Source organism: Loa loa (genome assembly GCF_000183805.2).
Source record: "Loa loa unplaced genomic scaffold supercont3.11, whole genome shotgun sequence".
Lineage (NCBI taxonomy): Eukaryota > Metazoa > Nematoda > Chromadorea > Rhabditida > Onchocercidae > Loa > Loa loa.
This window is the reverse complement of record NW_018108191.1, coordinates 311,971-326,352: the sequence shown is the minus strand read 5'-3', so window position 1 is coordinate 326,352 and position 14,382 is coordinate 311,971. Positions and strand designations below refer to the sequence as shown.

Here is a 14,382-nt window from a genome sequence, read left to right as displayed (position 1 = left end):
ACGTTGCAGGTGTGATGAGTTCGACAGCGGAGTATGAGTGGGGAATTGTCGTCTTTGGTGAGAACAACAAAGGGAGAATCACACATGAAATGATGCGGTGCGTTATTTGTATAGCTTATTACTAATGGGAATGGTTACGTTATGTTGGGGGTATGTGCGGAATTGGAATATTTCAGATTAACAAAAACAAGCATAAATGGAGATTTTTATTCTTGCTAAATAATAGTTTCGAAATTTAATGTATACGAACAGCATTGAGAAGATCTTGATAAAGCAGTATTTGCATGCCAGTGGTAAGATTCTTAAATTTCCTTTTTAGCTCTTTCGCCAATATGTTTCGTCACAACAGTTCCAAGCTGGGATTGGATTTAGTGCAGTTACCATTTTTTCTATTTACCAAAAATATGGCCATGGTACAAAGTGAAGTCGAAGAATGGTTCGAAGAATTGGAATCGGACAAAGTTGTGATGCTTGTGATGTTGTTCAATGATAGTGGTATCCATCTTTTTTGTGTCTTCTAGAAGGACGTTGCTAATATAAATTCTAATGCAATTGAATTCGATTGAATCATCAGAAACAATAAGTTCCAAATTAAGATATGTTTCAATCTAACCTGTACGAAACAACTGATCTGATATTGATATCTTATCCTGTGGGAATCATTGTTGCTGAAAATATTGCCACTGAAACTTTGGCACTTCCTTTCCTCACTTTGCTCATTAGTTTTAAGCTTTCTAATCCTGTTCCTGTTATCACTACCCAAATTCTTTGTTATATCTCTTAATGGCAGTTCATCGTAAAGTTCTGCAACTTTATCGCTGTCGTTTAGCATGAAAAGATTGCAAAATTTGGGCAATTTTAAGAATTTTGGATTGGAAGCTAAAGAAGAAATACATTTAATACTATCTTTCCTTTCATATTCTGCTAAATAATTGTTCTCTTTCTTCACAAAGATATTTTTTTAATCCTACTGTCCTCACTCACTTACCATCCCAACTTTCTGGAATAGAGCTACTATTCCAGTGTTCATATCTCACTAACATAATTTTCAATGTAATTTTTTTTCAATTTCTAATAATTTTTTGTTCCGTTCTCTGTTTATTCAGATTCGAACGAAGTAGAGGAGAAAATGCGAAGAGCTTGGAAAGAAAACGTCTTGCTCTATACACAGAGAAGTGATAGTTTGCTTTGTTGTGCACGTGATGGAACTGAAAAAATAATATGCTGTTGGATCAAAGAAATTTGTGAACTTTTAAATAGGAGATTTTACGAAGGTGAATTCTTCTTGCTGGAATATTGTTGTAGAAAAGTTTTGATTTTTTCCGTTGCGAAATTTCCATTTTCAAAAATTTGAGTGCTAACTAATTTCCAAAATCTTTGTTTCCGGGAGTCGTAGTCGTAATCTGTCTTCAGTTTGGTCAGAAATAAAATTTGGTTCTGAGGGTACAGAGAGAACAGAATCAGTCAAAACAAATGTTATTGAAGCAGTTGAACAGGAAAAACTATCAAGTGAAGAATTTCTCTTGGCCGTATCTTTTTTATTAGACATATTTATGTTCTTTATTAGATATTTTTTTTAATGCTTATTTTCGTATTATCATGCTTGTTATGAAGCAAAATAAAAGAGATATAGGTATTGTTTGGTATAAAGTATTAAATAGTTCCAGTGGATGGTTTTTTCAGGATAGATGGTATGCAAACAAAGTAATTAAACTGGTAATGAATTACTTATTTCAGGTTACGGGAACCTCGAAGAACATATAATCAATGGAGATCAGCTACCACTTGATTTTGTTCATATTGAGAATATTTTTTTAGATTTGCGAAAATTGGAAAAACCACTGAAGGACTTAGATTTGGTCTTAAATTATTTCCACGTGTTAAACTTATATTTAGTCTTGAATTATTTCCACATGTAAAACATTATTAAACTTTAAATGAGGAGTGAAGTGCAAAAAATGTTGTTTTCGAATTTAGGTTGAAATACAACGATGTTTTGATGATAGGGATGCTTTCTTCTAATAATCCATTATATAGAATATTTATATGAGGGATTAATTTTCCCTGACCGATTTACTATAGGTGAAATACATCGATACTCCAATGCTGCATAATAGATTACGTATTCCATTCGCCGACAAAGAGCAAAATGGCCGACTACTTGCCATTCTTTCAGTTGCTTCGTTTACAGAACTTCCAGATCTTCAAACTTCAGTCGTTAATTTTGTGGAGAAGATTCTCAAATCGGGGTTAATTTTCAGTTTTCTTCCGTAGACCATGTCCACCCGAAACTATCTTGAAAACAAATATATCTAGTTGTCTTCTGTATTTCAGTTTTGTTTCTTTCATGCTTCGTGAGAATGCATGTTATATACGCAGTGTTGCTAATGACGAATGCTGTAGAACTCTTTTCATTTACCTTCAAGACATTATGCAGATATTATACATTTCAAAAATTAATCACATTCAAGATTTCGTGAGTTCTTTCCATTTTCACAAGCAACATCAACTTTGCTGTTTATTTATTTGTTTTTTGAAATAATTATTTACTTATAATTCTAGCATTGCTAATATGACATTAGTATTTTAGGATATTGTATGTGATGAGTTTCTAAATTTTATGGAGTTAATTCCGGAAAAATGTTGGTCAGCTATCGATGAAAGACTTCAATTAACGATTTTCACAATGTTACAGAATTTAACCGTTCGTTTTGCAACTATTTCTTGTTCTATAATATTCCGTTTTTATTAACCGCTTGCCGGACATTACATTATTCCATTGCTGGCTAATTACACAGTCAATTGTTTGGTTTTTCTAATTCCCATACTTTTGCATGGTAGTTGTACTGGTTGTAATTTGCCGAAAACTTTTCTAGATCGATATTTCTGAATCTTTGGCAATAGATTTGCATGAAAACCGTGAATTTAATGTAATGGACAGCAGTATGAAATGTTTTGATAATCGAGTGTCTCTTGATCTTATCGAGGAGTGCGAAAGTAAAGATTATAGTCCAGCATGGATCAATTATGAGGACGTAAAACCTCCAGAAGATTTCCGGACATTGTCAGTTTACGCTACTAGCAATGATATACTTCACCCAGGTACAATATTTATGGCGGACATTATTATCAGAACTGTTTGTATATTAATAATGTAGTACTGTTGCTAATATGTAGAAGTAAAAATGTTCTGAACTTAAATGGACTCTTTTCACAATTATTCAGCCAATTCAGAAAGTGGTTTGTTGCACACTGTTTGATCATCAAGAATGCATGTCCCTAAACATACGAATTTCGGCAGTCTTATCATGTGGTATTTGCAAATGTTTTGAAAATATATTTTGCAGTATAACACATCTTTATAGCTCGACCTTATATTCGAAAAAATATTGTTAGAGGAAATTATTCAAATCAAGAACATTATCTCGATGTACAGTTTCGTCTTATGCGTGAAGATTTGGTTGCTCCATTACGGGACGGCATAAAGTTATGGAAACAACAAAAAGGAAAAGGTCGCAGTGAGGCTATAAATGAATTTGGCATTAATAGCTTTTTGGAAATACGTCAGGAGTTCTTCGTATGGACATTACTTCTCTGTGAATATTGTCAGTTATGGGAATAATATATTTTACGTTAGGGGCAACTTTTAAAATTACAAAACCCAAATTTGGTAAATGTTCATTGTAGAAACTTTTTTGTCATATACAATGGATGCAAGTGAAGAACTTGACCTGTTGGTTATAAGAGGTGTTAGTGTGGAAGGCGCGCAACTAAAACGAAGCACAGGAGAAATTATTCGTTACGTTATTTTTCAGGTTGAAATCATTATGACCGAACTTTGAACTTGAATTATGAATTCGGTTTTCATAATTGGATATTGCGTTAAATTCTGGTGTTTAACAGCGGAAAGCCGGTAACTAAAGATTATTTTCAGCCAGTGAGCATTGATAATTCTTGGTGTTCACGACTTAAGTATGGACAATTGGTAACCTTGTCAAGCGACGAATTTCAGGGCTAGTGGCAGTTTTATATCCATAATTTTAGCATTTAAGGGAGCGGATTTTAAAAACTTTCTCTGAAATGCTTTCTTATCAGCAGTTGTTATTGCAAGTAAATTAGTTTATTACTGTTTATTCCTTTTTCCATTATTTTTCCAAATTCTCATTTTTCTTGCCTTCCCATTTTTGCCACTAAAAATTACGATTATGGTACATAACTTCCTGTTAATCGAAATCATACAGTGTTGAGTTTCAGATGAGGCCTTACTTGCTACTGTTGCTGAGAATGATCCCACTGAATTTTTAAAAGGAAAATTGGGATTACGTTTTTTCGATGATCGCTCAGTTTCACGAGCCAAAATTTACACTTTAGTCGAATCGATCTCGTATTATGAAATGTATCATTATGTCTTGGAATGCATTAAGGTACTGCTGTATTCTTCATAAAATGAGTATGCAAGTTGTTAACAAAAATTATAAAAAATTATGTTTTTTCGATGATCACTCAGTTTTCACGAACCAAACTTTATATTATGGTTGAATCAAGCTCGTATTTGATACAGAGTAATCTTTGCCCAAATGAAATTATACTCTTGCTATCAACGCCATATTTAAAACGCAAATGTGCACCAGCCTAAGTATCAGTAAGGGTTTTAACTCTCCGCGTCAGAAAATTTTAAGATATAGTCACATTGTGGAAATCAGAAGTTAATTCTGTAAGGGATAATCTTTTTCTTTCGCACTAAATCAGAGAAAGTAGATAACAGCAATTTAGTTATTTTTATATCTTTTCTATGAACTCATAACATCCGTAGGCTTTAGAAAAACACCTAATTCGAATCAACATGAAAAAACGGGCTGCGAAAACTGCTTAATATTGACGAATTTCCAGCGTTTCAATAACAATTACGAGATTCCTTTTGGTCGTTTTTTGCTGAAAACTGAAACTGATGTTCACTTCCCTTCATACCTTGTTCATCAAATAGACAAGGATTCTCACAGTTCCTCGGATTCGTTGAACAGTGAATATACCGACTATAATGAGTTTTCTTCTTTAACCAAAGGTGGGTTCCATTTTATCAGAAGGTAAAATGTTTCAAGTCGTTATTAGGTTTTTTGTAGCAGTATTTTGAAATTCTGAAAACTTGGAAATCTGTCTTTCAAATTTTTAAGGAACCATTTCTTCGGATAAGATAGATTAGATAACATGAAAGAACAATTCACTTTATATCTGTGAAATTGAACAGCTCCATTGTTTTACAATAACTAGTAAATTTTTAAATATTCTGTAGAAACTGTGATTGCTAAAGAAATAAGCATTTTTGGAGCGAAATATAATGTGGATAAATTAAAATATACGCTTGACGGTAATAAAGTGGCTTCTGGATTAGACGACGCTCAACGAAATGCGTTATGCTACGCTCTTACGCACGAATTTGCATTGATCCAGGGACCTCCGGGTACAGGTTAGCTCATCTATGTCATTTTATTGCTCTTGGTTGGTATAGAAAAAAAACAGCTAGGAAATAACAAACAAAAGAAGTTGAGGAGCCGGAAAAGATCCACATATCTTTTCGCAAAATTATATGCTGTTTCTTTTGTTGTATATAAAATCCAGATTACGTTTCTAATATAATTTCAATTTATTCTGAATGAAAACAGGAATTTATACCTGGAATAGGCTGCAGTAACAGGCGTAAAGAAGTTGCCACGCATATGTACGAAAGAGAATTAGGGACACCGGAAGGAATATGCAAACTTGAAACTTGAGAAGTGGGAATCCGTTTCTTTTCAAGATTTTTCAAGATTAACACAAAATAGGTACTCAATAGATTGGGTCGGGGATTTTTTTTTGCCAGTCATTCAATGAAGCAATATAGAGGTCTTTTTCAGTTGCCTAAATTCTTTGTTTGTCATTTCTTAACTGTTATTTATCATTTCATAAGTATCTTTATTCTTACTATGAATAATTCACAGTTTTATTTTTCTTCCAAATCACTAATAGAGCGCTGTCACGAATAAAACCAAACTTTGAAATATTGTCGATTGTGACTGATTTTGCTTGAATAGCAATTGTCGTAAATCTAGGCAAAACTTTTCTTGGTCGCCTTATTGTACGCATTTTGCTGGAAAATATGAATATGTGGAATCCAAAGCGAATAAATCCTATACTAGTTGTATGCTTCACCAATCATGCTTTGGATCAGTTCTTGGATGGTGTTTTAGCAGATTTAATACAAGATAAACGTCACAGTGACGAACTTCCTAATATTGTTAGATTTGGTTCGCGATGTAAAAGTGAAATTTTAAAAAGGTGCATTACTTTTTATTCTACTTCAAGAGTAAAAAATTTTACATAAAAGCATTATGAAGGTACGTGTGAAAAAGTATTGTTTACTTTTAACATTTCTTCCAAAAACAACTTTGATACTGCAGTTTTACATTACAAATACATTCAACTTATAAAAAGGTTACAGTTCATTTGCAGGTACACAAAACGATCGGTGTTGGAAGCATACACTAACTTAATTTCGGATGCAGCAAAGCTCAAGGTTGCTGTTTGCTTCTTTCTTTTTTGTGGCTGTAGGACTGTCGGGTTTTTATTTTTTGTATGCTTGTGATATTGTAATAATGAAATTTTATAGGTGAATCGAATAAAGTTGAAAAGAATTCATTTATTGGAAATGATTCGGTCTCAAGTCGCTGTACTAACACTTCTTAAGAATGAAATTCTATCTTTCAAATGCATGCAACAGGTGATGTTACCAGAACATATCCAACAATTCAATATGCAACGACAGACCATGGGAAAAGGATGTTCAGTCAGTATTTCAATTAATTGTAGTGTTGTTGTATTTTATATATAATTCACGCTTTTGTTTGTTCGTATTTCTTTAGCGTTTCTCTTTTTTCATAAATTCACTTCATCTTTAAATTTAAAATTTGAAATTGCATTTTTTGCAATATTATAATTCATCAGCATTATGCTATTATAAATGCTGAATTTTAGCATTTGATCTTTTTTCGCATTTTAGATGGATGAAATATTCTCTAGATGGCTTCTGGAAGGTGATTCTGGTAGGGAAGATTGTGTCAGTATAGAATACGATGCAGATGAAAATTGTAAGGTAAAAAATTTGGACGAAGGGTGTATCTAATACTCATTAGATATTAAACATGGTGGGTAAACAGCAAGGTAATTGTCGCCTTAGAACAAAATACTTAAATTATTGAAATTGTGCTAATAACTCTAAAGTTTGCATAGTAGTTTGCAATTAAGATTCCTTTATAGAAGGGAAAATTTTCCCGAAATGACAATCCGGAAATATCAGTTTTCTGGTCCATGGATGGGGCATTTCCCAACGAATGGAAAGAAGAAATGCTTGGATCAGTCCCACAGAATGATTGCATAGCTTGGAAAGAAATGCAGGTTTGTTTCTATGATGAATCCAAGTATAAGAGTTCAAAATATGTTTGCAATAGAAGTAGAAATTAAAAAAACTGGTGTTTTAAAAAAATGGCATAAACTAGTGTCTTTGAATATTTTTTCGCGGTTCCAATGTCTTTTTCAAATCTGTATTGGTTCTTGACTAAAATAATCAGCGTAAGAAATGAATCTGTCTGTTCCTTGTTTCAAATGAAAACCAAAACATCAGTTTTATTTATGGGTTTTTTAAGATGATCAAATATGTGTAGCTGCCAGAAAGTACATTGAAAAAGTATGTGAAAATATTAAGTGAAGAATTTTTAGGAACTGCTTAGGATTAACTCAGATGTAGACGACTATTATCATTCTGGTGAGTGGGATCTTGATAAAGATCCTAATGCGTCCGCCATAGAACCAGTAACAATATTCTCAGATCAAATGTCTGGCAAATTAAAGCAACGTGCAAATGTAATAATTGTTGAACCTTTTGCATTTATTTTTAGTTAAGTATGATTTGTTTAAAGGTCGATTACTGTCCTTCTTTGTTCTTCAAAAATTAGACTTTTCGCAGTGTTTAAGGCAAAATACGGTGCCGAGCTTATTGCAGATCTGAAGGATGTGAAGGCTAATATATTAAAAGTCAGCTTTATTTCATTAATTTTTCTTTTTTGTCTTAAATCAATTCTTCCGTATATCCAGAAATTTTGCACTGGAAAAAGCTATTATTTTGTAAAGTAGTTAAATTGGATACTAACTTAACGTAATTAACCAAAATTTTCTTTTTTTTCAAATTTTCTACTAAGTTTTTTTAACAAAAATCCTTCACGAAAAGTTTTAAACCCCTTCTATTCCACTTTTCGTAAAGTGTTGAAATTTTTCAGAGTTCACCTTTGACATTAGAGGAAGCTTCATCTGTCAAAAACCTGCAAACTTTACACAGACATCGTCGTTGGGCTTTATATATGCATTGGACCGGTAAACTTAAGGTTGTTGTAAATAAAAAACTGGATATTCTCATATGTAAGTATCAAACTGTTATGGAGGAAGTTAACAAGGAATTCGATCTTTTGGATGAAGTCGTTCTACGAAAGGCACTGGTACTGATTCTTTATATTACATATACAAAGATTGTTTCTTCACAAAGAATTTTACTGATAAACTAACTTATATTACTTGTGTTCTGGTTTTTGTGGTTTTTGTGTTCTACTTTCAATTTCAGATACTCCCCGTGGGAAATAATACTTTTCTGATTTCAGAAATTCTTCATAACTACACTTGTGACTTTGCACAGTTTTGGAATCTTTATCTGTATTGTAGATTATCGGCGCAACTACAACTTGCGCTGCAAAAATGAAACCGTTTTTGGATCGTCTTGGTTGTCCTATTGTAATAGTGGAAGAAGCAGCTGAAGTCCTGGAAGCTCACGTTTTGACAAGCATTACAAATAAATGTCAGCATGCTATCTTGATTGGAGATCATCAGCAGTTACGTCCAAATCCTGGTATGGAATTACACCTAAAAGTAAACTTCACTGGCTTTGATGTACGCATTAGGATTGTACATTCACAAATCGGCTATCATTTGCCATAGGCTGCATAATTTGGGGAGTGACTGCGTTCGATTTTCCTTGTTCGAATCCATAAAAATAAGCAGTACATATTCATATCTTACAGTTGGTTTTTTTAATGCATTTGTCAAAATTGAGCTAATTATCACCAGCTGAAGTTGACTTGCGTGCATTGCATATAGAAATTTCCTTTTTATCTGGTTACCTACATATTTAACTTTTGCTTGATTTTTAGCATATTTTTCACTTAATTCTCAATGACCTCTGATTTTATATGAGGTTAACGTAAATCATTTATTTCAGCGGTGTTTGCTCTTGCTCGTGAGTATAAATTGGATATATCATTGTTTGAAAGGTTGATCAGAAATAATTTCCCATACGCGGTACTGGAAAGGCAGCATCGTATGGCTCCTGCTATATCGAATACTTTTATGCCGGAATTTTATCCTTTAATGAAAAATGCCGACAATGTTTTGAGTTATCCAGATGTTAAAGGTAAAGCCTCTTGAAGTTATTTGAACTGCTGTGTTTACAGCCTACATTAAGCTTTCAGTGGTGATATCACCGATCCGGAATTGATTGCTGAAAAAGAGTATGCTTTGGAGCATGGTTCGGAATTCGACATGAATTTTGTTGGCGGGGGGGGGAATGTTACAATGGTGACGAAAATGGGATATTACCTCGTGAGGTAGATAGTGAATTATACCCTCTTGATCCATATCAGGATGAAGTCCCTCAATTATGCCTAATTGCAGTTGATCCTTAATCGTTTCGTTGTACTGTCGAAGTATCTGTTCATTGTTCTGAAGTCTTCTGATCAAGGTTTTAAGACGTCCGAAGCATAGTCCATAATGGCTTTTTAATTTATCTTTTGAGTCTTTCTAAGGCCAGCAAACTTAGTATCTCCCGTCTTGCTTCGTTATACTTTTCTTAAACTGCTCAAGGGCTTGCTTATCATCGTTTTCGTTCGGCTGGTCCTGAATGCCCATCAGTTCTAACTTCCAAAACTGGTCGATTTCATCGTGGCTCGTTACGTTAGCCATGCATGATACGGCTGAGGTTATTGGTGTAGCACTTACTTTGCAAATATTTATATAATCATTTCCGGCTAGCATTGGTCCCAGTTTTGTCCTGAGTAACAGGAATCCTGCTTCCAGTTCTTGTGCTCCATCTAGTTTGATGAACTTAAAGAGGTCTTTGACGCCAATAAGTATTTCGAGCCTTCTAAGTTTTTTCTTTCCATTATAGATTTATTTTCATTTTTTCCATTTTATTTCTCCACTGTTTTTTTCCATTATTTTTGTCGTCGACTGTGACCACTTCTAGTTTATTTGTAAGGTACTCCATTACGTTAACCTCGCAGGTTATGATTTCCGTCTTTTCGAATCTCACACCAACCTCTGCCTTCAGCTACACAATTCACCCTTTTCTAATAACTGTTCACGCAATTGAGCCAGTTTCTTGGTTAGTGACTGCAATTCTCCGGGCAAGTGCTGAGTTTGCAAGTCGAATTGTCTACGCGTGCTTTCCTTATCACGTTCGGTATCTTTCACATGCTGCTGCAGGTCGTCGATACGTCGCTGAGCATCTTGCATCTGTTCAAGTAATTTATCGCGTTCATCGAGCATATTCACCACCAACTGCTCTGTACGATTCTGATCACCAGTCGCACCCGATAAATCGCCGATTCTGTGCCAGATCCCTATGGAAGATCAGCACCGTCTTCAGAAATAGTTGGCTTTACATCGCACATCATCGTGCCATTCCAACTCATTTTGTTTTTTCCTTATTTATGCCTTCTTTCAAACAACAACGATATATTTGTCACCATAAAATGAGAATATTTGAAACGCTTATCTGCTGTCAGAGATAAAATTTATGTTCCAACGTTTTGACCGATTTAATTCATGTCATAAGGGTAATTCTAGCGACTGAAATACGATGAAGGCTGTCAAGATGAGGCACCAGTCCAGATTTAGTAGGAATACTATTGCGCTTTCGAATTATGAAAAATGTAATCATAGCCGATGTCGAGAAGGCGTTTTTACAATTAGCACTGCATCAGTCCGACAGGAACTATACCAGATTCTCTGAGTAAATGATATTAAACATGCTGTTACCGAGGAAAACCTGAAATGTTATCGTCTTAGAAGAGTTCCTTTTGGAGTAACATCATCACCGTTTTTGCTAGCAATAATACTCAATCATCATCTAGAAACGATCGCAAACAGACAGCACTAGAGATCAGGAGAAATTTATATGTAGATAACGTCATGTTGTCAGCAAACGGAGCGAGGGAAGCCATAAATATCACGAAGTAAAGGATATCTTTATGAAGGCAGCGATGAATATTCGCGAATTACCGAAACAATACAGGATCGAAGAAACTGGTGCTTCATCTTGACCTCCTCGGATGCCGTATTTTCTTTAACTTCACATAAAACTTCAAATAGAGCATTCTTCATACGATGATTCTGCAACTGTTGTTTCCTTTGCTGAGTATGGTCATCTAAGGATTGTTCCGATATGCTCATTAACTGTGACAAGTCATTCGATGAAGTCGCTGGTGGTAATTCACCCATTTCAGCGCAAGATTTGTTGCACAATACAATCCCTTCAATATATTAATATAATATTCTCAAATTTGGGTAATTAAATCTTTGTTCCTCAAAACTCGGTAACACGGTAAATAATAACACTATGAGCAAAAGGGGGACCAAAAACCAATAACCGCGATATCGTCGACCCAACCGACCTGTTGCAATACTTCTTGCGAAAATGATTTTGCGCTCAGGACTTCCTTCTTTTTATTGCTGCAATTTCGCGTTATGGCTTTCGGAGTTTTTCCGACAGTAAGGCAATTTTTTACGAATTCGAATTTTGCTGATTTCCCTATTTCTTATATTCTTTGCAGGCTGTCGGAAGAATTTGTATTTTATTAACCACTCACACGAGGAAGATGTGCTCTTCTCTACTTCACATAAAAATTCATTCGAAGGCGATTTTATGATCCGTTTATCTACTTATTTTATTCAGCAGGGCTATTCTTGTTCACAGGTCTGTTTGTTTTGTTTTGCTTTTTACTTTTCAAGAACAGTAGGAAACTTTCCGTCTCACACTATTAAGGATATTAATCATTCTGGACTTTCTTATTTTACACTTCCTTATTTTAGCTCACGTTATTATGTGAGCTACACTTCCTTATTTTAGATCACGTTATTATGTGAGCTACACTTCCTTATTTTAGATCACGTTATTATGTGCCTATACAGCTCAGGCAAATTATGTAAGGACACAAATGTTAAAATTCAACAACTCAAGTCTTCCTTTGGTTGAAACTGTTGATAATTATCAAGGAGAAGAGAATGACATAATCATTCTATCTCTTATACGTTCACAACCGAGTAATGGTATCGGTTTTCTTGGGGTGCGTCCTTAAATTTATTCGTTTGTTGAGAAATTTTATGAAGTTTATTAAAATTTTAAAAAAATTTAAGCCACTTGAATTCTATTTTGTATCAACTCGGACAAAGAAGTAAATTAGAGTTTTATTATTCAGGTTTCTAATCGCGTATGTGTAGCTTTGTCACGCTCCAGACTTGGTCTTTACGTGATAGGCAATATGCACTTTCTTAGATCTAACTCACTTCTCTGGCATAGGCTGTGTATTGCTTTGGCAAATGCTGATTGTATTGGCGTTGGCTTCCCAGCATTTTGTGCTAAGCATGATGTTACACAGGTAATTTGAATTAATAAAACCTGATTTTTGAAATCTAGTTCCTAAGCAACTGATTTAAATTTAGCCTACCAGCCTTAAAAAATTTTATTGCTTCAGATTATTCACAGCGCGGATGAATTTTTAATCAAAACTCCTGAAGGTGGTTGCTATTGTCCTTGTGATTTTGTACGACCTTGCGGTCACATCTGTGGTCAACCTTGTCATCGGTATGATCGCTTTTAATTATTTTATTTTCTGATGGGACATTTTTGAAATAGCAAACCATGGATAGAACTTTTAGTGTGGTGCTGTGTGATTGTAAGTATGATAATCTTAAATTAGTCAAGTTAAGGAAATATTACGGAAGCAAAGAAGGAAAGAACGGCAAACAAAGAGCCAGAACTGAGAACATGATGTAATGGAAGATGTAATTGCCTATTCGGCAAGAACAAATATAGGTTTAAGCAAAAAAAAAATCAATTGAAAGTAATCAATTCAGAACAGATCCAGAACACAGGACAACATGTACTCATCCTTGTCTAAAGACATGCTCGAAACTGTTCCGACATCTTTGTACAAAATTATGTGGTGAAGTAAGATTTCCTCTAATATTTCAAACAGATATAAAAGTGAATAGTGTATATATTTGTTAGTTTTCACGTACCACTTATTCTATGTCCACTTACATGACATGAACTATGTGAATAATTTTGACAAATGAAACATTAATTGTACTCAAGACGGTTTTCTTTGCTTGGGTGTGTCGTATCACTTTACTTAGTTGCAATTTTTCATTTTCATGGACTAACTTGTAAGTTTTTAATTATGAATTAATTGAAACACCAAGCAAGTTGTTGAAATCGTTTTAGTCTTGCGGTACTTGTCAGTCTTTTGAGAACAAGACTTTCCCATGCGGTCATGCAACTAGCGTTGTTTGTTATCTATTCGAGGAAACAGTGTGCCAAGAGAAATGTCTGAAAGAATTGCCATGTGGCCATCGGTGTACGAAAAAATGCAGCGAGTCGTGCAAGTGCTCATATGTCAGTTTACTTTGATCGTTTGTTGATACTACCACTGCTGACCCTCGTAGTTGTTATAAAAAAAGAAAAAAAAAACCTCTAGTTGTTACACTTAGTTTTTTCGAGATGTTTTATGTCTTTCTTTTGTTTTACGTTCGATTACATCGTCGTATGGAAGCTATGAATTATGATATGCATTAAGTTGGCAAATTAGTAATGATGTTACTTCTTACCAAACTGACTTTCACCAATACTCCGGCTTCTAGTACAATGAAAAACCTCTGTAAGATCCAGATTACAATAAGTCATCTTCGAGCATATCAATTTCCTTCCCGTGTTCTAGCTACATAGACTTTTGATGGTTCGCTTACCATCATAGAATCATCGCTTGCTTCTATTAATGACCACTCCTCCTCATCCCTTACACTTCTGCGAATGACCAGTCCTCTTATCGTAGAACCATTCTTTCCGCACCTGTGAATGGTCATTCTCCTCTTCATCTCGGCACTATCTCTTGTTCTTTGTTACATACCAAATATAATCATGTTCATTTATATTTTCGTGAATATTTAGTTTTCAACCATAAGATTATTATAGTTTTTGCGCATTCTACTTGGTAACTTTATTATAAGTTTCAAACTACGCACAAATTA

The 14,382-nt window shown here is 34.3% G+C and overlaps 1 protein-coding gene across 1 annotated transcript in view; it reads left to right on the top strand.

Annotated features, from left to right (window-relative positions):
• Positions 1-14,382, top strand: part of LOAG_16646 (NFX1-type zinc finger-containing protein 1) — a gene marked incomplete at its 3' end in the record, with an annotated part of 18,472 nt that continues 4,090 nt past the window's right edge. Inside the window, exons 1-30 of the mRNA XM_020449293.1 lie at positions 1-97; positions 320-495; positions 1,107-1,274; positions 1,738-1,859; positions 2,083-2,249; positions 2,335-2,476; positions 2,591-2,704; positions 2,877-3,102; positions 3,366-3,512; positions 3,688-3,815; positions 3,935-4,013; positions 4,255-4,424; positions 4,891-5,062; positions 5,291-5,464; positions 6,087-6,312; positions 6,487-6,550; positions 6,644-6,820; positions 7,034-7,126; positions 7,291-7,428; positions 7,750-7,893; positions 8,005-8,064; positions 8,307-8,522; positions 8,743-8,926; positions 9,296-9,487; positions 11,907-12,049; positions 12,240-12,419; positions 12,552-12,731; positions 12,828-12,937; positions 13,210-13,303; positions 13,580-13,750. Of these exons, the coding sequence (XP_020307210.1) occupies positions 15-97; positions 320-495; positions 1,107-1,274; positions 1,738-1,859; positions 2,083-2,249; positions 2,335-2,476; positions 2,591-2,704; positions 2,877-3,102; positions 3,366-3,512; positions 3,688-3,815; positions 3,935-4,013; positions 4,255-4,424; positions 4,891-5,062; positions 5,291-5,464; positions 6,087-6,312; positions 6,487-6,550; positions 6,644-6,820; positions 7,034-7,126; positions 7,291-7,428; positions 7,750-7,893; positions 8,005-8,064; positions 8,307-8,522; positions 8,743-8,926; positions 9,296-9,487; positions 11,907-12,049; positions 12,240-12,419; positions 12,552-12,731; positions 12,828-12,937; positions 13,210-13,303; positions 13,580-13,750 (4,440 nt within the window). The 5' untranslated portion in view covers positions 1-14. The remainder of the gene's footprint in view (positions 98-319; positions 496-1,106; positions 1,275-1,737; positions 1,860-2,082; positions 2,250-2,334; positions 2,477-2,590; positions 2,705-2,876; positions 3,103-3,365; positions 3,513-3,687; positions 3,816-3,934; positions 4,014-4,254; positions 4,425-4,890; positions 5,063-5,290; positions 5,465-6,086; positions 6,313-6,486; positions 6,551-6,643; positions 6,821-7,033; positions 7,127-7,290; positions 7,429-7,749; positions 7,894-8,004; positions 8,065-8,306; positions 8,523-8,742; positions 8,927-9,295; positions 9,488-11,906; positions 12,050-12,239; positions 12,420-12,551; positions 12,732-12,827; positions 12,938-13,209; positions 13,304-13,579; positions 13,751-14,382) is intronic.